Source organism: Pseudogymnoascus destructans, assembly GCF_001641265.1.
Source record: "Pseudogymnoascus destructans isolate 20631-21 unplaced genomic scaffold scaffold_9, whole genome shotgun sequence".
Taxonomy (NCBI): domain Eukaryota; kingdom Fungi; phylum Ascomycota; class Leotiomycetes; order Thelebolales; family Thelebolaceae; genus Pseudogymnoascus; species Pseudogymnoascus destructans.
In genome coordinates, this window is record NW_020167528.1 from 360,934 (window position 1) to 384,255 (window position 23,322).

A 23,322-nucleotide genomic window follows, 5' to 3' on the forward strand; every position below is an offset into this window, starting at 1 on the left:
CGTTGTGCATGCTCCCCTTCTAGCTCCATGAGTATGAACAGCCCTTATTCGGACTTTTGGGCGTCAAGAGTATCAGAAGATAGGGTACAAGTAAGTATAAATAACATAAATTCCAATATAAACTCCCCCTCCATATACATACAGTAATTGGGCTTCGCCACCGCGAGCCGTTACCAAATTAACTCCACTCCCTAAAGCAAATTAAAACGACGTTAATCCTCAATATCATCATCGCTCAGCACCGTCCCACCCGCCTTCAAGGCACCAAATCGCTCTTCTAGCCCCCTTCCCACGCCCACTGTCCCAAAACGCAAGATCTTGACCTTTTTCTCATTGCCTTCCCCCTTACCATCCACATCCACTACAGGGCCCATACCCTCTTCATCATCTTCTGCCACGCGCCCAATCCCAACAAACTTCACCACCCTCTCCATCTCCGCCCTTGGCAGCGGGAGGCTCACACTACGTGTCCGTGACATGTGGATGGCAAACAGGTACGGCAATCTTTCCAACAGCATCTCCGTCCGCGCTGAGGCGCCAAGCCCCACGAGGGATGGTGACAGAGCATCCGGTTCACCCCCCTCCGAAACGACAGCGGCGACAGATGAGGCGAAAGCATCGCGGCACCATCCTTCAACCGTGCCTACTTCCTTCTTTGTTACAGCAGCATTGGTAGTACCTGCGACATCTTCCCGCCGTAACAGGCGCGATGCAGCGAGATCGGCAAGGCTTCCTACCTCTTCTTTCTGGCGCCATAGCTTGAGGCTTGTCGGGTAGAACATCTTGAATGCGTCCCCGCCGCCTCCTGACCCACCTCCACCGACTCCTCTACCTCGTCCACCCCTTCCCGGGGCAGCCCGCCGCTTCACTGGATCCGGCAGCGCAAATAAGAGTCCCCTCACAGCGACCTGGAAGGCCAGTTCATCCTGTCTTGCCACGTCTCCTGCTCCACCTTGGCCATAGGCTGATTCCCATGAAGGAGTTAGGAGGTCCGCATCGGAGAGGGCGTCGATGCAACCAATGGCGTGGACGAGGTCTGAGGAGTCTTCCGCATGGGATGCTGGAGGGTCGCACGAGAGGATATAGTTCTCATGCAATGCAGATATAAACGTCGATGTGTCCGTGCCCATCTCATCAATAAGTTCCGATGCGTTAATCTGTGAAGGCCGTGGGCGTGCCGCGTGCGCAAGGTATGGTGGTAGCACCTCAACAGCCCGCTTATCCTGCTCGGTCGGGGGAGTATCGCGTTTATTATATACAACTTTGCCCACAGCGTGGAAGATCCCCAGGCTCGCTTCTCTTCTCGTAACAAGCTCCAGACTCTCCTCCTCCATCTTCGTCATTGGCTGTTCCTTCCCTGCAGCTTTCTTCCTCTTAGCCGAAAATGCGACTTTACCACCCCAATCACCCTCTTCGCCACGCAGACACAAAAACTGCAGGCTCGCTACGGCGCTGCGCACGTCCCCTATCTCCGCAAGGAGCTTGAGGACGAGCGGTCCGGCGGTCTTGCGGCGGCCGGATGCGCGGGCTTCCTTCTGCACGGTCAGGTCAAGGGCTTTCGCGAGAAGCGTTGGCGCAGCAGGGTTGAATTCAATTGTTGCGACGGCTGGGTGATGGAGTATCTCTGGACCAAGAAGACGGTGTGAAGTGAAGTTATCCGTGGTAGCGGTTGTGGTGAGTAGAGTTTCGGTGATGACCATTATAAGAGGGATGATGGGGGCTTTCGCAGTGGCGGTGTTGGGGCGGGTGTACGTCTCTGCAAGGGAGGGGGTGTTCGCGGCGAGGTACTGGAGGAGAGTAGAGCGAAAGTTCTGCAGCGCTGTCGATGCGCGCGTGATCGTGTTTGGGAATTCTTCGATGAGGATGATATTTTTCCTCCTATTGAGCGGTTTTACCCCCGAAGTCGAAGGCGAAGTAGGCTCATCTTCAGAAAATATATCCAGCTGTCCGAATTTTCCGCCACGGCCCATGAACTCCTCAAACTGGGCTGCCATAGAGACGAACCCATCGTCTGACGCCATTGATCCGGCTGGGTTCCGCCATTCGAGTATTTCTGCTCCCATAGATTTCGCCAGGAGCTGCACAGTTGTAGTCTTTCCTGTTCCAGCAGCTCCCTTGAGGATTAACAGCCGTTGCCGTAGCTTCCCCTCCATAACTGCCTCAAGCCACCCTCTAACATCCGATACCTTCTTCTTATGAACTGCCAACTCATCTAGATCCATTGGCGCAAATCTGTCCGCCCATGGTCTGGAATCCTCTTCTTTTTTAGCCTGCACCGGCATCGGCGGCCTCATGAACCTCTGACTCCCACTTATCATGCTCACGCCTCCCTCCATAGCATCCCGTGTCCGCTTTGCCGCCGCAGCAGCAAATGAGCTACTAATCTTCGCCTTACTTTCCGGTACCTCGTCTTCATCCGATATCCCCTCATCCTCTTCCACGAGTGCCCCTCTGTTTCGTTCTTCGGTTGGGCGCGCAACCTGGGATTGCTGTTTCTGGACTTGTGTCGAGAAGAACGTATACAAGCTTTTCGATTTCCCATTCTCCACCAGCTTTCCCTTAGCCCTCAGCTTCTCAGGGCTTGCGCTGGCGCTCTTCCTGCTAGAAGCAGCGCGGCTCTGGTTGGGGAGAAGCGATGTAGTAATCCACTGGCTATTGCTGGTCAGGGTCGATTGTCGAGATTTGGTCGGCGTGGGAGGTTGCTTCAATGATCGCGTCGGCCTCACAAACGGCGAAGGCTCCTCGATGGGAGACGAATTAAAGTCGATTGCCCGTATCGGTGCTGCGGTTCGACTCTGTGTATATTCATCATCGCTGCCATTGTCGCCCTTGGGCGCAGAAGGTGAGCTCGAAACAATTACATTGCGCCTCGGTCTCTTCGCTGGGGGAGCCATCGAGGCAGACAGTATCTAGCAGCTTGAACCATTTGCGGGAGCAGGCTCGACAGTCAACATATTCGCTGTCGCAGTGCAATGTTTATCTGGGTTGGTGGCCAGGCTGTCTCGTCGATATTGTGAGTTGGGGAAAGAGTGGGACCCCAGTTCTGTCAGCCTTGTCGGTTGCACCCCTGTCGTCTAGGCTCTTGTGATTACATAAGCCATTTTAACGACAGCTCTCACCCCATGCTATATTTGCAGCTAAATAGTTTAACTAACTTATAAGTTACACACATATATTAATTATTCTACGCAAAGAATTCTGCTTTCAAAGTTGAACTCAATTGTTTTTGTGTATGCGTTTGTATTGACCGCTTCACTCGTATGTCACTTTGCTCGTGCCGCTCTTTGTGCCATCTCCCTCCGTCTCTAAGATATACAAATGAATCTAGCCGTCTATTTAAAGATACTATCAGAATTGCATGAAGAGGTACAGGCAACATATCAACGAAAATTCCAGAGTACTAGTAAATCTGAGTCGGACTTCCCACGCCCCAGAATCTGAATTGAAAATACACTCGTGCAGAATGGCAGCAAAACCCCCAACACAGATCCTAGCACAGGGTCTCAGGAAGCCTGATCTCGCTCCCCCGTGTTGATTAAATTTATACTACGAGATTTTTAATTCATAAAGATATGCTCTCTTTGCATGCGGCAAACAATGGTATTAGAATATTAGGTCACGCCAGGCATAAACTCAGCACAGTGTTTCGAGACAGGATATATTAAGTGTCTAGTCGAATCTATGATATCGAAACTGAATGCACAGAGCCATTGATTTATTGTGTATAATTCCAAAAGGCAGTCCGTCAATCGTCAACAGCGGCGTGGGCCGCGGGTTAAGGAATGGCTCGTTCCAACTAAGAAGAAAGGAAAGGCACTAAGAGGAATAAGGCAAGCAGAAAGAGGGGTATTCTTACTATGAATCACTTCTTATTAAGTGATTTATTTCTACTGTTATGAATCTTACTCTACTATGAATCACTTTCTTTATTAATTTGGCCCGTTTGATGATTCTAGGGTTGCTAGAGCGGTTTGCTAGGGTTTGATTACGTAACCGCTTACAAATCCAGGGTGTGCGCGATGTCGTTCGCTTAGTATTCGGACAGCGATGTCCGAATAACTCGCTTGGGTGGGCGACTGGCATGTGAAATACGTTACGTGATGAACAATGTGAGCTATATACGCGTATCTGCATCGGAGGAGTTAGCTGCATTGCTAGGGAACGTTGTGTTGGTTCCACCCGTCCAGGCATATCAAACACACAGCGATCTCACACAGCGATCCCACGCAGCGATCCCACGCAGCGATCTCACACAGCGATCTCACACAGCGATCCCACACAGCGATCCCACACAACACAGCGATCCCACACAGCGATCCCACACAACACAGCGATCCCACACAGCGATCCCACGCAGTGATCCCACAGATCCCACACAGCGATCCCACACAGCGATCCCACACTCCCACACAGCCATCCCGATACGTAAGTCTGCGGTGTGCCCCCCGCGCTAATCAGAGCCTTACGGATGGTGTGCAACTCGCCGATGCCGAGCACCAGCCGTGTCTACGGAGGTAATGTTCAAAAAGTTTTGTTAGTGGGGGGGGCCTAAAAGCCACTGACTGACATAGCGGGGGCCTAAAAGCCACCGACCGACTGACATAGCGTGATGGTGTATCTCGCCTTGTATTTATATGTGATCAATACATGATTTGATACTGCCGTGCACAAATTCTGGGGTCCCTTGTTTTGAGCATTACCTCCGTAAAGTGACCATACTTGAAAACCAAGGGTTTTTTGTCGCTTTAGATAGCAGTTATCATATTGCGGCCCATGGAAAGAGTCAGCTGCCCACATATGGAACCGGAGAGATGCTCCAGCAGCTTAACGGCACATTCTGCCAGCCCCGCCCGCCCATAATCTGGACTTGTCTGGGCTATTCAATAATACGCACGCATCCCACTCATCGCATCCACAAAGCGGCACTAGCAGCTGCCCCCCACTCATCGCATCCACAAAGCGGGTGCCCCCTTGAGCGATCATTCGCAGGGGATAGTTCCCGAGGTCAACTGTAGCTATTTTGAAGCTCAATGCCCCCTTTGTCTAACAGCATATTTGGAGTAATATTTTGTCGTAATGGCATTCCACTACTAATACATTAGGAATATATTAATAATCGATTAATGCAGAAACGTACCCTCTTCATGACCTTGATCTTTGGCCTGTCCTTGATCTTTGGCCTGTCCTTGAGCGTTAAGTAGGCCTCATAGTTTCAACTAAGAGTTGGAGAATTACGTTTCAACTAAGCGTCGGAAAATTACTGGTAGTGGGTCAGGGTGGGCTGCTGGGGTTAGCTCGGCCCAGGTGCCCCAAGATCGCCCAATCTGCCTCACGTGTATCCTCGATAGGTTGGTGGCGTTCAATATGCAGCCTCAGCTGAGACAGGCCCAGCTCCAGGAAAACATCTGCAAATGAGCCTCGGGTATTTTTTCTTGTTCATGCATTGCTCCTTCCTTATTGGAGCACCATGAATGTGATAATGCCTCCCAACCCGATGTAGAATTGGCACTGTTGGAGGATTTGTTTGAAAATGGATAAGATCCCGCTTGGTCCCTGTCCTGAAGAAGGGGTAGTAGGAGTATCTACCGTTCAGCAAGCGTGTACTGTACCGTACCTGTTGATCGAAAGGCAGAAACTACGCCTCACTCACAGCACTCATTAGAATGCCATGATGGACAACGCGATCGACTGGAAGGAGTGGGAGGGACGCATCGTCCGCAGAGAGTTTACTCCAGGATTTGTGGTGCTGTCATACGTGGTCAGCTTTATCGGAGCATGGACGACTTTGGAGCTCCTTCACTGGCGGACTGCCGAGAAAGGCCTCTACAACTGGTGCGTTCTGATCGTGAAAGTGGAAGTATCACCAAAACTAATGGATCCCGGTCAGGTCGCTCCTCTTCAGTTCATCGATCTCCATGGGAGGCATTGCCATCTGGTGCATGCACTACATCGGCAACCGCGCAATCGTCCTAGGCGATGGGCACCTCGGAATCCAGATCGCATACAATCAGGGCTTCACAGCTCTCTCCTTTTTCGTTCCAATCATAGTGCTCCTGGCCGCCTTCATGGCCGTTGGGTCTGGCGACAAAATCAGCAAGGTCCGACTCCCAGTTGGCGGAGCTCTGGCGGGATTGGCAATCTGCGGTATGCATTACCTTGGGCAAGCTGGAATTTCGAACTATACGTGTGTTTATACCGTGGGATATGTGGTGGGTTCGGTGGTTATCGCTGTTTTCGCCAGCATCACGGCACTGTGGGTATTTTTTGCCCTGCGTGCAGCCTGGACCGACTTATGGTGGAAGAGAGCTATGTGTGGTGTCATTCTAGCGTGCGCCGTGTTTGGAATGCATTGGGTTGCGTCCGTCGGAACAAATTATCGCCTGAAAATGGTCGATCCTACGAAGTCCCATGACATTCCTAGGAACTCAACTGTTATCGTCATCATTGTTCTGGTATGGCTTTCCACCGGTTCTGTACCCGTAGGGATATTAACACGAAATAGTCTGCTGCTGCCTGTGTTATCATTCTTGGCCTCACCATTATTACACAGAGGAGAAGAACTCGTTCCGCAAACAGAGCTCAACAAGTCCTCTTGGCCTCTGCAATATTCGATCTCAATGGGAGGCTCCTAGTGACCCCTGAAGGCCTCCTCCCAAATCAGAAGGTCACGACTTCCTATATTGAATGGGTATGTCGACCGAAAAGCTCTCGTATCGAACTATCCCATGTACTAACCTAAACAATAGTCTTTCGACGAAGTGTTTGGAACCTCTCACCCAGTATTCCAGTGGATTTTCCGCACCACTCGCAACTGGAGTAGCATCTCTACTCTCCTTCCTGGCATGCGTACTCACCTCCAACAAGCGAAGAAGTACCGTCCTGGGCTACAGTCAGAAACCGATCCCCATGGCAGCGAGGACGGGTACACAGAAAACTATTCGGTTATTTTCCGCGAACTATTCTGTACTGCCGCCGCAGATCTTGCAGAACAGCTAAACCAACCCTTGGAAAATGTTGGCGTCCTCTTCGATGAGATATTCAACACCGGCGAGATGCACAACTCGGAATCTGGACCCCGAGGAAAAGGATCCAAACCCTCCGCGGACGAAGAGACAAATATTGCAGCAGCCCGTGTTCTCAGCAGCAAAGGACAACTCCTTGCCCTTGTCCGCAGCGTGGATAAAACAGAGGCCGACCACCTTACAGCCTCCGGCTATCGCTTTGCCGACATAAAAGACGTTGCCCCTATCCTATCTCGCAGCATGCAGATCAACTGCGATGACCTCCCCGGTCAGCTCACTAACATGTACGAGTACTCTAAGGACACGCCCATTATGAACCCTGGTGTCCACTTGGCGTTATTCGCACTTAGAGCCTGTGTGCGCGGCGGTTTTGATATCCTTGTCCCCAAGAACCGCAGAAACCAACTCCCTGCCATTCAGTTACCAATCGACAGCCTCAGGATCTGGGAGACAGAGTATCTTTCTCAACTCGATGGGTTATCGGTCTCCGCGTGTCTGAAATTCCTGAATGCGAAATCGCCTAACGCCTTCACCGTATCAAAGGAGCAGCAGGTATTCGCGATAGAATTCCGCGACTCTCTCGTGGCATTGAAAGATGAAATCAACGACCCGGTCTTCAACGACGCGCTCCTCATCGCCCAGCCCCTTACCGTGCCCTGCCGCGGTCCTAACCCCGACGCTCCGCCAGGCCGCGCAGCAATCCTCGCATTCCGCCTCATTGTGCCAATCCAGTTCCGCGCACACGGCCAGAAACTCGAATTCGTCCCACTCAGCTTCTTCCGTACCCAGCAATACGTGTACAGGAACAGTCCGGACCACCACCACTTTACGCGCAAGGTACATCGCGAGTTCGCGTCAATACTTAGCAGGCGCAGGGCGAGTGTTGATGATGGCCACAAGAGCATTATGAGCTCATCTGGACGAAGAGAGTCGAGCGAGGGGTTCAAGCGCCTGGGCTCGGTGTATGGCGATAGCGCGATGGAGATTCCGATGCCGATGCCGCCGCCGAGAGCGCAACGCCGGTTTTTGGGCGTGCGCTTTGGGCGGAGACATGCCGAGAGGGGGCCGCTGACGCCGCCGCGGCTTAGTTTGGAGAGTGGCTCCGAGGCTATGCTGGCGGAAGAGCATTTTGGGGGGATCATGGTGAGTCAGGAGGTTAGTGTTATTGTTGGGCGTGAGGAAGGTGGTGGAGGCGACGATGGGCTTGGTGGGACGGAGTTGGTGAAGATGCCGCCGCAGGCGCAGATGGGGACGAGGGGAGGCGCGATGAAGGAGATGGATGAGCCGGAGACGTATGTTGATCGGCTGATTGCTATTTGTGTCAAGGCTAGGGGATAGGTTAGAGCATGCTCTTGTATAACTTTTATGATTTAGTACGAGGAGGCGTTTCTAGAACTTAGGGGATGGGGATGGTGGTGGAATGGGAAGGCGACGAGTTGGCGGCCGGCTGGAAGGAAATATATATAGATGGCGGGCGGGGGTAATGGGGTACTTGTATATGAAGTACCCATATATATTGTATTGTACAACCCCGATCACTCCCGTGATTTTCTTCGCCATTTTCTAAAACCTACAAATAAAACTTTGGAACTAGACCACCTAACACCCCAATCCCATCCTTAACACCTCCGCTCACAGCACTGCAGCTTTTGGGATCAAAATGGCCCACTCGCCCTTCAGATCCGGGACCGTGAGACTCCACTCGTTCTCCTCGGCCTCAAACTCGAACTCCGATGCCATCAATGACGAATTCATTGGTCGCTACGTCTAGCTTGCCGACGCGCTCTTGCGTCGGGTCGACAGCGGCGAGGATCGCGGCAGAGAAGATGTAGTCAACCTTCACGACATCGGTGGCGGCTGTCGCGCTCTTGGTGGAGATCTTGAACGATTGCGGGTCGACGAAGAGGAAACCCGTGGGAGGGTTCCCAGATGGTTTCGACCTCGAGGTTTCCGGCTTCCTACCACTCTTCTTTGTTGCCATCAAGTGCCGTTAACCCTTGATCCGACGACAAGCCATCTCGTTACTCTAAACCGCAGACCATCAACAGGGGACATGGGAGAGTGTTGGAGCAGCCAAAGTCGCAGAGTTCCTGGTTCGAAGCAGAAGATGTAGCCGTCCATGGATCCAGCGGCCCTTTGCTGGTCAAACAAGACTTTGCCTAATGAGATAATATGTTCGTATAGACCATAATGCTCATCATGCAGAATCTTTTGCCCATATAATCCAGTTGCAATCATTGCAGTCATGGTCGTGTGGTACATTTTAAGTAGCACGATGGTGTTATTATCGTCCTCTAGTAAAAAAAGCGACCAGACGATCAAACTCATTTTCCCACTGCTGTAAGACTGTACTTGTGGCATTGAGCTGTAATGTGGAATTGGATTCGGTTCCGATAATGCAGCGAGCCAGAAAATCCAATGTTTCGATGGGATGATCCGTTGCATCTCCGATGTAAGCAAACGACGGCGAGGACGTTGGAATGCTCAAATGCTGGCCCAGATGATATGGATAGGGTGCCTCACAGTCAGCAAATGATATGGCCTGTACGTCGAGTCGGTTCAGGACCTGTGTGATGTTGTCGGGTACCGTGGGGCGTTGTTTGCCATGTCCGTCAACAGCCCCAGGGAGTATTTCAAGGCCATTTTGAAGGTGCATCTGGACTGTTCTGTAATCACCCACCTAGTTCTCGTAGCACACAAACAGTACACATGCTACCAAGCCCTTGACCACCAGGTCGAAGTCGCCGGATGAACTTTGTGCCAGAAGCCTCTGGGTACATTTGACTGCAAGGTTGTATTGGGTGAGGGAATAATTTTGGAACTCAACAGCAGTCCCGTCCGGATTGGCCTCCTGAGATGCACGGAACATTCGGTGCAACGCGCGGTGACCAAAATGCATACTTAATCGCGGGCTCGGAAAGGCTAAGCTGTAGGACAAGGCGTGAACAGAAGTCTGATTGCATGTGACAAAGAAGCTAAAGATCTGCCGCTGCCATTCATCATCGAATCCTGATGTCCCATTTGACACCGCTGCTCCACTGACCTTGCTCTCACCATACTCGTGAAAGCGCCCTACTCATGCGGGCACCAGCAGCTTCTATATTCCCACAAGTAGAGCAGCGCCCAACACCAGAAGCTCCCTCTCCCCCCCAACTCTCCTCCGTGGGTCCTCCTTCCGGAACCTCTCCTTCTTTGGCCTCCCCCGTGGGACCCGTGTTATAGGCGGGAAACATGGATCTGTTTCGTGAGCTCTAAGCTTAGAAACGTCAATGGGATGGCATTAGGGTGTTGTAAGACGAATTTCTCCTTAAGTGCCTAGTCATCGGGGTAAGGACAACGGCATCCAGGTCTAGGAACTCTGCGCCATCTACTGGCACAACAAGCAGCGGAAGGGACGTCATTTGGGGGGGGGGTTCGAGTGCTAGTGGGAGCAGCGAGGTTGGCTACAGTGAGGCATGGGGCCAGCGATGCTGACTAAATGCGGCAGAATCTATTGAAGTTAGCGTTGGGTATATAGATCTTTACAGGGGTGGTGTAGGGTATATAGATCTTTTGCCCATCATTCAACGTTGACGTCTCATCCAAGACATCTCATTTTAGGTCTAATATCTGACAGGTGGGGTTACGACTCGTCCCTTGATGACTAACTGCCCATGCGACCAATGAGAGGATGTTATGCGAGACACCACGAACCCTATTCCGAGGCGTAGGATTCTCACATCAACGTTGGGGTCCACATCTCAGCATCTATTCTGAGAATCTTACAATGTGGCTACAAACATGTTCGACCATATATCAAGTTTACCGATGTTACCAATTAGATATGGCATGAATTGACAGGGCATGTTTTCTGCCTCGTGGCTGCCCATACGACTTCATTTAAATTTGTGTCTTGAGAAATTATATAAATGTGATCATGGCGCTCATATTTTGGAGATAGTTCAAACAAATGCCCCACCGTCTCGCCTTCAATTTATATCAATGGAAGTTTTATTATATTTTATGCTGGTTTCTCTAGCCATTGGGGCTGTTTATGGTTCCAATTCGGTTGATTTACCTCGCACATCTCGCCTTGCCCTCTCCCAAAAGAAAAGCACAGGATATCTCCATCTTGACCGACGAGATGGATTGGCTTCTGAAGGAATAAAAATCGATGCAGTATGTGTCCTGGTCTTAAGTGTCGTTCTTTTAATAATTTGATAGGGGTTCTGGTACGCCGACTTTACCGTTGGCGGCGCTTCCAACCTCAAGTCTTTTAATTGACACTGGGTCTGGAGATATCGTTGTGAACCCAGGCATCTACGTTTCCGGAAAAACATATGAGAATCTTCATATTACTTTCGAGAATAAATATGGTACAACGTCGAAAGATGGCACAGGACGTGCAACAGTAAGTACTGTAACCCAGTCAAGGAGCGATGCTAACAATAGACTTCAACAGATCGTCGGCGACCTTTATTCCCATGAAGTCACCTTTGGAGACTTGACTGCAACTCAAATTGTGGGATCTGCTAATGGCACGTCACCACTGCAAAATTCCGGAATTGCTGGATTTTCTGGGCAACGATTCAACCAATTCCCAGCTAGTTCCAATGCCACACCATTCTTTCAATCACTTTGCAGCAGTTGGTTGGTTGGGCTGACAGTGAAGGTTGTAGTGCGGGGGTGCAAGAGCGAACGTTGGGGGGATTCACGCGCGCTAATTGGCGGTTGGCGCTAATGAGCTACCCCGAGCCGAGTGAAGAGATCGAAACCAACATAGCCTTTTGCCCTACATCGTTAAGTCAATGTTCCACATCACTTCTCTACGCCAATCCATAGAGTCTAGAAGAAACTAGAAACGGTAATAAGGAGCCATTTACGTTATTTCCATGCAGAGCACAATTGCGTTCGCTATCACAGATATCGCAGGTTTATAGCTTCCTCCGTTCCTTCTCCACACTTATTTTCCTCAAATAGATTTTATGTCTTGAACTCTTTTCTACTCTCCATTGCTTATCCAAATAAAAATTTGGCGCCTCGTCAAGAAAAATGCCTTCCCTAGAATCAAATTTTGTACTTTCCACAGGCCAAGGGGAATTACCCGATTACAGTGGACTAAAATCAACGTGCCCGGACATTGGCAGCTCCAGGAACATGGCAAGCCTCAGTACACGAATGTGATATATTCATTCCCGGTGTGCCCGCCGCATGTGCCCACAGCAAACCCGACGGGCACATACCGCCGAACTTTCTCTGTGCCACCAGCTTGGAACGAATCTTCCCAGTTGAGACTCCGATTTCAAGGCGTAGACAGCAGCTTTCATGTTTGGGTCAATGGACATCCTGTCGGCTACCACCAAGGATCGCGGAATCTGACCGAATTTGACGTTACTGCTTTTGTGACGAGGGATTCTATCAACGAGATCTCTGTGCGGGTTTCTCAGTGGTGCGACGGGTCTTATATTGAAGACCAAGATCAATGGTGGTTATCAGGTATGAGCTCTTGGTAGCTGACTCTTCCACGTGATGGATGCTAAATTTTGACGTAGGAATATACAGAGACGTATACCTACTTGCGTTTCCCGGAGAGGCTCGCATTGAGGATTTCTTCGTGAAGACTATCCTTGACGAGCAATATATGGACGCAACGTTGGCGGTATCGCTAGATCTGGCGCTGACTGTTGATGTCGAAGTCTCTTTGACGCCCAGGACTCTCCACAGGGTAACCAGACTGTGAAATCAGACACATTTTCCGTCCAGGCCGACAAGTCAAAAATTGATTTAGCTCTTCAAATTCCTACACCAAGAAAGTGGACCGCTGAGACTCCTACATTATATGGCCTTGAGATCACCCTCGCTCAAAAGCTCTGGACAAGACCTTGCAAACAATCGCACAACGTTGGCTTCAGGTCTATAGAACTCAAAGATGGTCTAATGTGTGTTAATGGATCGCCTATCATTCTACGTGGTGTGAACTGACATACCACCATTCTCACCATGGTCGGACCGTTCCGTTGTCATTCATCAAGAAGGACCTTCTTCTAATGAAACAATACAAGTCAATGCGCTTAGCTGTTCTTATTACCCTTACCATCCACGACTCTATGAGTTGTGTGATGAGCTTGGGCTGTGGGTTATGGACGAAGCGGATCTGGAGTGCCACGGGTGTTTTACGATGCCATCGCGAGACCACTTAACATTCCGAAAGAAATGGACTACGGTGAACGCAAGAAGCTTGCGTTCCCTCAAGCCGCTGCATTCACATCGGATAACAATGCGTGGAAAGATCAGTACATCGATCGTATGGAACAGGTTCTGCATCGAGACAAGAACCACGCATCTATCATTATCTGGTCTTTAGGGAATGAAGCGTTTTACGGAAAGAATCACCAAGCCATGTACGATTATGCCAAACGTGTCGATCCAGGCCGCCTTGTTCATTATGAGGGTGACGAAGATGCCCAGAGTGCCGATATGTTTTCATACATGTATCCTTCGGTAGAAACGCTACTTAAACTATCGAAAACGGCTGGCGTCGATAAGTTTGAGAAACCAATGATTCTCTGCGAGTATGCCCATGCGATGGGCAATGGGCCAGGAGGCCTTGAGGACTATCGGGGAGCTTTCAGAGACCACAAGAGGCTCCAGGGTGGATATATATGGGAGTGGGCCAATCATGGTTTATGGACAGGGTCCGACTCAGAACGAGGTGGATTTTACGCTTACGGAGGTGATTTTGGTGACACTCCAAACGATAATACATTTGTCATGGACGGGTTGTGTTCAGCGACCATACGCCTACTCCTGGCTTAGTAGAGTTCAAAAAAGTCAGAGCCAGTCAGAGCTTCAGTGAGCGACGAGGACCTTATCATTGAGAACGGCTACGACTTTGTTGATCTAAATCACTTGGTTGCCGTATACAAGTTGGAATCTTGTCACCGACAGGTATGTCTCAAGAGACTCCGATCGATTTCTTCAAATCTAACAATATTGTAGTGCTCAAATAGGACCATCTGGCGAGTTGCTTCTTCCTGACGTCAAGCCCGGCGAAACAGCTACAGTGCGGCTTCCCCAGGATATTCTTGACTACCTGAAAGCGCCAGGCAGGTGGTTAACGGTGAGCTTCCGCCTTCGAGCCTCGACGTCTTGGGTCGATGCTGGCCACGAAATTGCCTGGTTCCAGCACCGCCTTACCAGACCAATTCTCCCACAGTTCCCGTACCTCAATATCCGGCCTCTCAATCCAGCGCTCTCCAACTCCACACTTCAAAGGTTGAATATTCCGTCGGAAATTCCGACTTCGACATCAGATTTTGTCGCGCACGCGGGTCCATAACATCCTGGACTGTGGGAGCCGTCCCGCTCCTCGCCCTCGACTCGTAGACCCGGGCAGCTATTATACCAGGATTCTGGCGCAGCCTAACTGATAATGATCGTCCCAAAGACTATCTATACTGGACGCACTATGGCCTTGATACCCTCACTTCTCAGTTGCGCGATTTCACCGTCGAGAGTGTCGATCCATCCACGGTCCAACTGAAGATCAAAACTTACATTTCCTCCCATTCTAGGCTGGGAATTCGACTGTACTCTGACATATTCGATTTCTTCATCCGGCTCTATGAGAATTAAAGCGCACATCCTTCCATGTGGGGCATTCCCCGCCTATCTTCCACGTGTTGGCCTTGATGTTCGCCTCGCGAAGAGCCTGGAGAACGCATCTTGGTTTGGACTACAAGCGCTCCGCTCAACGAGTTGGGATCTGGAACAAGACGGTCGTGGGACTTCACACGCCTTACGAAGTGCCGCAAGAGAATGGGAACAGGATGGATACCAGATGGGTGACGATGGCTAGCCATTCAGGGGCGGGAATCCAGGCTTCGAGAGTCTCTGAGGAGAGCGTTGGTATGCTTCAGTGGGCAGCGAGCCCGTACTCTCCAAAGGTGCTCGAGAAGGCAAGACACCCCAGAGATTTGGTGGTTGAGGATGATGTGGCAGTGTTGTGGAGAGTTGACGTGGAGGGTGCTGGGGTTGGGTCAGCAGCTTGCGGATCGGCGGTCGCGGAGAGCTCTATGGTCAAGTGTGAGGAGGTCGAGTTCGAGATCGTACTTGATGGCGTGTTGGCATGAATTGAAATGAAATTCATCGACGAGGATTTGTGGGCTATATCTAGACGCTTGAGATAGAAATAAGATTATCGTACTTATTCGGAAAAATAGGGTTTACTTTTCTTGCGTAACAAGAAGGTTCACTCAGACTGTTTTATAAAACACATGTGCGCCCGACCGTAACAGTGGTTTGTATACTTGGTATGTAAAACGAAAAAACTTTCCTGTAATTAGACAAGTGCGAGGTATCTGTGTTTGTGATTTCATAGAGCCTAAGATATGTAGTATCTTAGGCTCTATGAAATCACAAACAATTCACCACCCCGCAAACTTCTCAAGCTTTGTGGGCTTCCTTGACCCATTCACGGAACGTGGTAGGCTTAACCGTCTTCGCCAGCTCCTCGAGGTTGGCGTCATAGTCCCGCTCATTGATCCAGCCAAACATAGTGCGCAAATCCTCGACCATCCAGATCATCAATCTCGCTAGCCAGCCATAAGTGACGCTGACCGGCTTTCCTGTCTCCTTCTGGAATATAGCGTCAAGCTCATCGAACGACAAATAGTCGCTAGCAATGCTAAGGGCTGAGTTCCGGATACCCGAGGCGTCAGGACGCAGAAGAGCTTCAGTTGCCCATCGTCCGATATCCTTGATCGTGGTCACCTGCATACGCTTTCCTCCCATGTTTTCGCGCCATCCTGCCATGCAAAGCTTGCCAGGGAATCCCCAGAGAGCATTGTCGGCGAACCAAGTTGGTCGCAGAATTGTGTAGTTGATGTTCTTGCCACCTGCGCTAGCTGATTGGAGGTGCCGAACTTGTCGGAGAAGGTCTTGCAGTAGGAGGCGTCGCGGTCGCTGAGTTCTGGACCACCGCGATCGCAGGAGGAGTAGACGAAATATGACAATCCATTCGTAATGGCAGCGTCGATGAAACCTTTCGCATCGTTCAGTTCTGTCGGTCCATGAGCCTGGGACAGGAACGCGGCTGTCTTGGTGGGGTTCACGCCCAGGTCTGACAGCTGCTTGAAGATCGCATCGGGTTGGCCGAGTTCACCTTGCACGAGCTTAACCCCCCGGGTTGCGAGAGCGGCAGCACCGGCGCCGGCTGTATTCCGAGTCAAGACATAAATATCCTTGGCTTGAATTGAAGTAGACTTGTCTGCCAAAAGTGCATTGACGACGGAGCCACCTTGACGGCCAGTTCCGCCGGCGATCAGAAAAGTTGTGGGCGAGGACATGATTGTCGCGGGTGAGTCTGTCGTGGATATGTTGCGAGGTACGGGTAATAAAAGGCCAACGCAAGACTCTTGGGGCTACATTGTATATATTTAAAAGAAGGAGGCTCCTTTAAATACGAGCAATAAGTATAGAGATTTCATCATGCCAATGTGTCCGAAGAGGGTTGGAAGAAGGCGGGAAGAGGCGGATTTAAGGCGGGATTCGGAGGCGGGAGCGGAGGCGGGCGGGGCGGAAGCGCAGGCGGACGAGATCGGTGAAAAGCTTGGGTTTGTCAGCAACGTAAGTTACGGTAACGCGGTGGATTTACCCCACCAACTTCAGATAATTGTAAATAACTCAACAATGAATCGTCGTGAATACCTGGGTATTGCTGAACGTGAGACTTTAATAGCCCAAGCAGTATTAGACGTCAAATCTGGGAAGTATAAGAGCGCATATCACGCTGAGAAAGTGCTAGGGTTACCTAAGAGTTCTGTGACGCGTCGCGCCAATGGAGGTTTGACACGCTCTCAAGCCCGTCAGCAACAGCAGAGTTTATCAAGCGCGCAAGAGACGATACTTCTGAAGTGGATTAAGAACCTAACAATTAGCGGTTATTCTCCTGGGCATCGGTTGTTAAAGGAAATAGCTGAAGAAATCCAGTCGCACCGATCACTCAATTTTGATGACGCGACACCAAACTCACTTCCACTCCAACCACAGTTTGCCCTTGGTTACCACTGGGTACAGCGATTCATAAAACGGCACCCGCATCTACAGGTTGTCATCGGACGACGGATCAAAACTGTACGCATGGACGGTGCAACAAAACCAGTGCTTACAGCATGGTTTGACGCGTACACCGAGGTGGTTCAACAGTTCGGAATCACACAAGAGAACACATATAACATGGATGAATCTGGATTTTCGATTGGGACAATGGAATCTACTCAAATTATACTTGATTCAATGCTTCGTACAAAGCATCAAGCGCATCCTGGCCGTCAGGATTGGGTTATAATGGTCGAGTGCATCTGCGCAGACGGAACCATCCTTCCACCCCTTGGGATCTTTAAGGGCAAGAACGTTCTCCAATCATGGATTCCTCCTACAATCATCAATGAGTGGTTCTTCTCTGCGAATACAAAAGGCTGGACAAGCAATCTCCATGGGTTAGAGTGGTTAAAACGCATCTTCGAGCCAACAACACGCGCAAAAGCAGTGTAACGCTGACTTCTAAATGATAGAAGACACAGAGGTTTCTTGCGTAAGGTTGACTTGACAGAGGAGGCAGGGGATTAGACACAAAGGCTTTCCAAGTAACACGTTACAGTATTGTAAAGAATACTATATTGAGTTGAGCACGAAGCTCCTATCTAAGGAAATACTATCTACTTATATAGTGGCGTCATGCCTCATGGGTAATCTGGATAGTTGGCGGATAGCTAGATATTCAGGATAGTTCGTGGATAGCTTAACTATCCAATATCCACTAGTTTCTGCAACTATCCATTAGCCCCGTCACATGGCAGCCTACCCCGCTTCCCACTGTGACTCACACGTCACGTTACTAGGCCCTGGCCCTGTAACCATGACATCATGTTACTATAGCCGTAACAAGCAGATGGTCAGCACTGGCTTCTTATATGCGATGGCCACGACTCACACATTAGTGGGAGTTTCATTGTGCATTGCATGCAGAACCGTATTGTATTACTGATACTTCCCCCTCATACATCGCATTTGCTACAACCGCTAGATGTTGCGATATTCGGCCCACTAAAAAAGCGTCTAACGGCAGCGCTCTCCCCACTCAACCAAGTGCAACCTGCGCGCATACAGAAGTATGAATGGATGGAGGCATACATCCAGGCGCAGCTTGATGTATGCAACCATCAGAACATTGAGTCAGCATACCGTGGTGCTGGCTTGTTTCCGTTTAATCCCCAGCGAGCGTTGCGTACGCTGCTCAATGATGAGCCATCAGTCGAGGCTGAGCGACCAAAAACACCACATCAGTATGATGTTTTTGACTGAGTCTTTATTAACAGCTCCCCCCCTGATGGGATGACCTTACGCTCTGCAAATGCGCTCCTTACAACTACGATTAATGGTAGTGGGGTGCTGTCAACACCAGTGCGGACGTATATCCAAAAACTCACTGTTGCATCAGAGCAACTTAGAGCACGTAGCATTGTCCACCAACTCGATGCCAACAACTTGCGATCAGTTATGAAGCGACATACAGTACGTACAAAGGGGAAAAGGGTTATTCTAAAGGGTCACTTTTATGTTTCTATGCAAGAATTGTGTGATGCAGTGATGGAGGCAGAAAAGGCGACGCATAGTGCAAGTAAGAAAAAGCGCAAAACAAAGGACAAGCTCGCCTCATCAGACATTGAAATTCATGAGTATATTGAAGAGGATGCAGGGGAACAATCTAAGAGTGACGGTGGATCATGTATCATTGTTAATTGTAGTTAAATTTACAGTTTTGTTAGGTCGTCTTCAGAAATCCACCGCGTTACCCAGTCCCCCACATTACGCCGTCACTTACGTTAATTACTGTAGGCTTGATAATTGACCGATTTGTCATCAACTTGCGATTAACTTATGACGATTAGAAGTTTAGCAGCTTTGAGGCTGAATTAGTAAAGGTAAATTACTTAACATAGCTATTGTCAACGGTATAAAAACAAAGGAAAGACTGCTAGAACAGGACCGATAATTCTACTGAAAGATCATTAAACATCGTTCCTATGAATTTTAAACTTTGTAATCATACTCAACATTTCAGTCTAAATTTAAAACCTGAAATCATGGTCAGCACATCGCCTGTCGTTCTCACCCTTGAATCGGGACCCAATATCGGGAAGCATGTGGCCCGAGCCTTTGCTGCGAAGGGCTACAAGGTTGCTCTGGCATCCGGAAGCCTGAAGAAACAGATAATCGTCGGATCCGCCTGGTCGCTTCGCTCCAGTGCAAGTTGTCTTGTGGGAAGCAAGATGTCTTGCCCCAACATTTAATTTCCACAACAATTCTATAACGATTCAACAACATGTCTGACCACAAGACTACACTTCGTGAAGCAAAGGAATGGCTCCTTGCAAATCCTTCTGAATTAGTTTCTACTGCTGCAACTATTTTCAAAGTCAAAGCAGATACCCTACGTCGATCAATCCTCTGAGAAACGAACACAACAGCTCAACAAGAACAGCATGGAGGGCACAATAAGCTATTATTAAACACTCAAGTTGTCACAATCAAACAATGGATACATCAGCAATACGAGAATGGAGCAGGTGCTACAAAGCAGATGATATATGCTGCTCTCTGTCATATATGTGATCCCATTACCACCGCCATTGATAGTTGGATGAGAAAATTTGTCCAACATGAGCTTTCTGAATTTCATACAATTACTACAAAGCCTATATCACGACAGCGAACAACAGCACATGATGAAACAGTAGTTGAAGAATGGTTTCAAAGATATACTACATTTCTAGAAGAGCATGGGATAAAGCAAGAGCATAGTTGCAAACCATGCAACTTATGGAATATGGATGAAACAGGATTTCGAATTGGAATCCCAGGTGGTGAACAAGTCATGGTGCCTATTGGAATATACGAACTCTACACACCAAGTCCTGAAAACAAGAGTTCCCTTACTGTTGTTGAAGCTGTCTCTGCAAGTGGGCAAGTTATTCCACCTGTTATTATCATACAGGGCAAAACTCATATGGAATCTTGGTACCATAAGAATCTTCAAGAAGAGAGGATTCTACTTTCAGACTCTGGATATATCAACAACGAACTTGCAATTGAATGGTTAACCACTTTATTAAACATACAAAAGGCACACAAGATTCAGAGCCAAAGGTCCTCTTGCTTGATTCTCATGCAAGTCATCATTGCCCTCAATTTGCAATCCTTGCAGAGAAGCATAACATATTCCCATTTACATTTCCCTCTCACCTCACGCATATTCTACAATCACTCAGTGTTGGGGTTTTCCAACCTTACAAGCACTGGCATAAGATAGCTATTCAAGAGGTTATAAAAAGTCTAGACCTTGAATATAACATTCCTTCCTTCCTTCAGGATTTACCAAAGATTAGAGAGAATACGTTCAAGCATAGAACTATTATTCATGCATTTGAGAATGCAGGAGTATGGCCGATTAATAGTACTACTGCTCTTCAGAAGATCAAGAAATACTCAAAGCTAACACAATCTCAATTTGAAGAACAACTCCCTCTAACATTTTTAGGGTTGGAAGAACAGATTCCAAGATGGAAGCAAAGGTTCCTGACTTGCTAAGCAGTCCATCAAGGCAAGGGTTTACTAATTTCATGGATAATGCAGAAGAGGTGTTACTTACAGCACAATTGCAAGAGTTTGATCATTCAGTACTTCAAAAACGTGTTTCTACAAATATCAACCAAAGAACAAAAAGCCGTCGCACTCTACAAGTTGGTGGAGCTTTAACTGCATCACAAGCCCATACTGCAATTCAATTAAAGGAGAAGAAGGAAGTTGACAAGCAAGCAAAGCAAGTAGCAAGGATAGCAAGGTCAGAAGCTATTCCAGCCCGGTGTAAGGACACAGGGCACCCAGCTCACAGTAATAGCATATGAGAGTGCGAGTCAGAGGCTAAACAGATGCTATCCTATAGGTCTACTACAAAGGATACAAAAAAGATGATGAGGAATCCCGTTGGGTCAATCTCCTCAAGTACCCGAAACGGGTCCGACTTGGCTAACCTGCCTTTACTCTCCCCACATGACCGTAACCTGCCCGACTCTGATCCTTTCTGTCACTGAGGGTGGAGGCATCCTTACTGTAAGGATGCCTGTCCCTCATGGAAAGGATCTGAGATCAGGTTACGGTCACATGATAAGAGTAAAGGCAGGTTAGCCGAGTCGGACCCGTTTCAGGTACTTGAGGAGATTGACCCAATGGGGGTTCCTCTCCCTCAGTGATGGAAGGTATCTGAGTCGGACAAGTCATGGTCACGTGGTGAGGGTGAAGGCAGGTTAGCCGAGTCGGACCCGTTTCGGGTACTTAAGGAGATTGACCCAACGGGGGTTCCTCTCTTCATCTTTTTTGTATCCTTCGTAGTAGACCTATAGGATAGCATCTGTTTAGCCTCTGACTCGCACTCTCATATGCTATTACTGTGAGCTGGGTACCCTGTGTACTTACATTATACAAAAAAGATCACGCCTGCCGGGGACGGCCGTACTTAAATAATATCCCACACCAGAACGACTCAGGAGAACTACCATTACACCATCGACTGCGACTCGGTGACGTTTCGGAGGAGAGACCTGACGACTTCAAATAGCCGTGATTCCAGAGATCTCATGGACAGCCAGCGGATCAGGGTTTGATTCTTCAGAACAAGCTGGTAAAGTCGCCGATGCGTTCGTTGGCGCCAAATAGGATACGAGATCCTTAAGAACCCCCTCCTAGCACAGAGGAAATTGTGGACAAGAGCGTTGATAGCTACGAGCTACCGGAAGTCAAGCTCTTTCGTATCGGTACCGATACACACCCGAGGCAATATGTCGAAAAAGCCGACATCAAACATACCCCAAGACAACGACGGTCAACTGCCCAGAATGACTACCAGACAAACCACCGCTGCAGCCATGACCGCTGTGCCATCCAAAGACATCCCGAGTCGAATGGCCCATCTTGAAGCACAGATACAGGAGGTCAAGGATCTACTAGTTACCCTTACGGCAGCCCAGACCAGAATCCTGTCCACACCGCCAGTGGACGCCCCCATACCCACAGTCGAAGCTACGGAGCAATGAACGCCTCGCACACGAAACACCCCTGAGACAGTTCAATTGCCGCCTCTTCGGAACACTCATTCTCCATCGATTCCAGGGTCATCACAAATGCTCACCGAGGACCCTCCGAATCGCTATAAGAAATCAACCATCTCTGAGAAAATCCTTCCTCTCAGCGATGGGATAGAACATACCTTCCTACAATGGAGCGCTTCGATTCGCGACTGACGTAGTCAATGAGGACCACTACCTTACCGACGTCTCGAAAAGAGCATTGATATGGGGAACTACGACCGGCCTGGCGAAGACCTACCTAGAGCCCCAATACCTGTCTGCTACGCATGGGTTCCGTAGTGCTGAGGAGATGATGGATCTACTAGGTTCATACTACCTCACAGGCAACGAGACGGAACAGGCCAGAAACCTCTTCGACGACCTGCAAATGGGAGAGAAGGGGCATGCTAGCGAAACCTTCCCAGAGTTCAAGGCTCATTTCCAAAATGCAGCTATCACAGGACAAGTCTCCGAGTCAGAATGGTTTCGGTACATGTGGAACAAGTTGACTCCCCAATTCCGCAGCCGCGTCGCGATCATCAAAAACCAATGGAATGGAGACTACCAGACCATGGTATGAGAACTTACCGCCTTCAATCAGGAACGGCGCCGGAACAATGAATTGAATCCACTACCCGCTCTCGCAAGGACGTCCACACGTACCACGGATATGGCAAAGGCGTCAGCGTCGAAGCCGACTCGAGCCACATCCGCTCTGTTTACCCGAACCGCGTTTCTCCCCAAGCCAGCCATACCGGAACGTGTGAGAACCACAGTCCCTGCGCCCTCAGGAAACTGTTTCAAGTGTGGCAAGCCTGGCCATTTCCAGGACAAATGCCCGCTCAACGCTACTGTCAAGGAAATCGACCGTAACGACCCCGAGGCAGAAGAACAATGGGAAGAAGCCGTGGAACTTCAAAGATGCGTCCTTCGAGGAAAATGACGAGGCCTAGGAGAAGGCTCCTTCCTAGGTCTACGCAAATGTGACCTGCGAGAACTAGACTTACGAGAACTCCTGGGAGGCACCCAGTTCTTAGTCGACACGACCCTGAGTATGAATGGACTCAGGGTGCAAACGAAGTCCCTAGCAGACACAGGAGCAAACGGCTACCTCGTCATTAACAAGCCTTTCGCAA

General features: G+C 49.4%; 8 protein-coding genes across 8 annotated transcripts; 4 read left to right on the forward strand and 4 right to left on the reverse strand.

Annotated features, from left to right (window-relative positions):
* Window positions 1-212: 212 nt before the first annotated feature.
* RAD17 (Cell cycle checkpoint protein rad17) lies at window positions 213-2,894 on the reverse strand (the record flags this gene model as incomplete). The annotated part of the gene is made up of 1 exon (XM_024467831.1): window positions 213-2,894. The coding sequence occupies one exon, from the start codon at window positions 2,892-2,894 to the stop codon at window positions 213-215; it is 2,682 nt and encodes an 893-aa protein (XP_024324319.1).
* A 2,331-nt stretch (window positions 2,895-5,225) lies between these two features.
* VC83_04197 (uncharacterized protein) lies at window positions 5,226-8,360 on the forward strand (the record flags this gene model as incomplete). Its single annotated transcript, XM_024467832.1, has 4 exons — window positions 5,226-5,832; window positions 5,888-6,452; window positions 6,503-6,688; window positions 6,747-8,360. The coding sequence occupies exons 1-4, from the start codon at window positions 5,669-5,671 to the stop codon at window positions 8,358-8,360; spliced, it is 2,529 nt and encodes an 842-aa protein (XP_024324318.1). The 5' UTR covers window positions 5,226-5,668.
* A 379-nt stretch (window positions 8,361-8,739) lies between these two features.
* Window positions 8,740-9,269, reverse strand: VC83_04198 (uncharacterized protein; the record flags this gene model as incomplete). Its single annotated transcript, XM_024467833.1, has 2 exons — window positions 8,740-8,991; window positions 9,048-9,269. 2 exons carry the CDS (start codon window positions 9,267-9,269, stop codon window positions 8,740-8,742), a joined length of 474 nt encoding a protein of 157 aa, XP_024324323.1.
* Window positions 9,270-9,306: 37 nt separating this feature from the next.
* Window positions 9,307-9,678, reverse strand: VC83_04199 (uncharacterized protein; the record flags this gene model as incomplete). Its single annotated transcript, XM_024467834.1, has 1 exon — window positions 9,307-9,678. The coding sequence occupies one exon, from the start codon at window positions 9,676-9,678 to the stop codon at window positions 9,307-9,309; it is 372 nt and encodes a 123-aa protein (XP_024324322.1).
* A 2,375-nt stretch (window positions 9,679-12,053) lies between these two features.
* Window positions 12,054-12,983, forward strand: VC83_04200 (uncharacterized protein; the record flags this gene model as incomplete). The annotated part of the gene is made up of 4 exons (XM_024467835.1): window positions 12,054-12,077; window positions 12,149-12,497; window positions 12,554-12,653; window positions 12,698-12,983. 4 exons carry the CDS (start codon window positions 12,054-12,056, stop codon window positions 12,981-12,983), a joined length of 759 nt encoding a protein of 252 aa, XP_024324501.1.
* Window positions 12,984-13,214: 231 nt separating this feature from the next.
* VC83_04201 (uncharacterized protein) lies at window positions 13,215-14,340 on the forward strand (the record flags this gene model as incomplete). Its single annotated transcript, XM_024467836.1, has 2 exons — window positions 13,215-13,734; window positions 14,012-14,340. 2 exons carry the CDS (start codon window positions 13,215-13,217, stop codon window positions 14,338-14,340), a joined length of 849 nt encoding a protein of 282 aa, XP_024324500.1.
* Window positions 14,341-14,692: 352 nt separating this feature from the next.
* VC83_04202 (uncharacterized protein) lies at window positions 14,693-15,133 on the forward strand (the record flags this gene model as incomplete). Its single annotated transcript, XM_024467837.1, has 1 exon — window positions 14,693-15,133. The coding sequence occupies one exon, from the start codon at window positions 14,693-14,695 to the stop codon at window positions 15,131-15,133; it is 441 nt and encodes a 146-aa protein (XP_024324499.1).
* Window positions 15,134-15,446: 313 nt separating this feature from the next.
* On the reverse strand, window positions 15,447-16,348 carry VC83_04203 (uncharacterized protein; the record flags this gene model as incomplete). The annotated part of the gene is made up of 2 exons (XM_024467838.1): window positions 15,447-15,808; window positions 15,859-16,348. 2 exons carry the CDS (start codon window positions 16,346-16,348, stop codon window positions 15,447-15,449), a joined length of 852 nt encoding a protein of 283 aa, XP_024324498.1.
* Between the last annotated feature and the right edge of the window lie 6,974 nt (window positions 16,349-23,322).